General features: G+C 34.3%; 1 protein-coding gene across 1 annotated transcript in view; it reads left to right on the forward strand.

Annotated features, from left to right (window-relative positions):
• Positions 1-209, forward strand: part of LOC106474820 (organic cation transporter 1-like) — a 19,196-nt gene extending 18,987 nt beyond the window's left edge. The window contains exon 7 of the mRNA XM_022403123.1: positions 84-209. Coding sequence (XP_022258831.1) covers positions 84-171 — 88 coding nt within the window. The 3' untranslated portion in view covers positions 172-209. The remainder of the gene's footprint in view (positions 1-83) is intronic.
• The last annotated feature ends 409 nt before the right edge of the window (positions 210-618 follow it).

Raw genomic sequence — 618 nt, forward strand, 5'->3', positions numbered from 1 at the left:
TATCTTGACTTCGTAAACTAACTAAAAAAACCAGAATATTTCAGACTTTAAGTTTGTTCTATATATATTTGTTTTTTGTACAGACTACACGGATCTGGAATTAAAAGAAATGACAAGAAAGCCGATGCCGTTGTCGAACAGCAAGAGTTAGAACCTCTACCGACTGTATAATCTTAATGTTGTATTTACACACGAATCAACGAATCAACTTGTTATTTTAACTAAGTTTTTAATTTCATTTTTCTTTTTCTCTCTTATGCTCTTTTGATTTAATAAATCATAATCTTGATTATATTTTTTCTTGGTGTGGATATCATATGTTCAATACATGTAATTACTGTTTATTTATTTGCTTTATAGCAAAGCCATATTGAGCTATCTGCTGTGTCTCCCGCGGAGAATCGAACCTCGGATTTTAGAGTTATCAGTCCGTAAGCTTACCGCTGTCCCACTGAAGGATAGCGTTATTACTAAACTTTTCATACTAAATTTACTTAAAATGCCTTTTTTGTCCCCCGGTGGGCAACTATTAGTGTACGAACTTACAACGCTAAAATTCGGGGGTCGATGCCCAGAGATAGATACAGCAGATAGCCCAATGAGGTTTTGCTCTCAAAA

This window comes from Limulus polyphemus, unplaced genomic scaffold (genome assembly GCF_000517525.1).
Source record: "Limulus polyphemus unplaced genomic scaffold, Limulus_polyphemus-2.1.2 Scaffold7725, whole genome shotgun sequence".
NCBI lineage: Eukaryota > Metazoa > Arthropoda > Merostomata > Xiphosura > Limulidae > Limulus > Limulus polyphemus.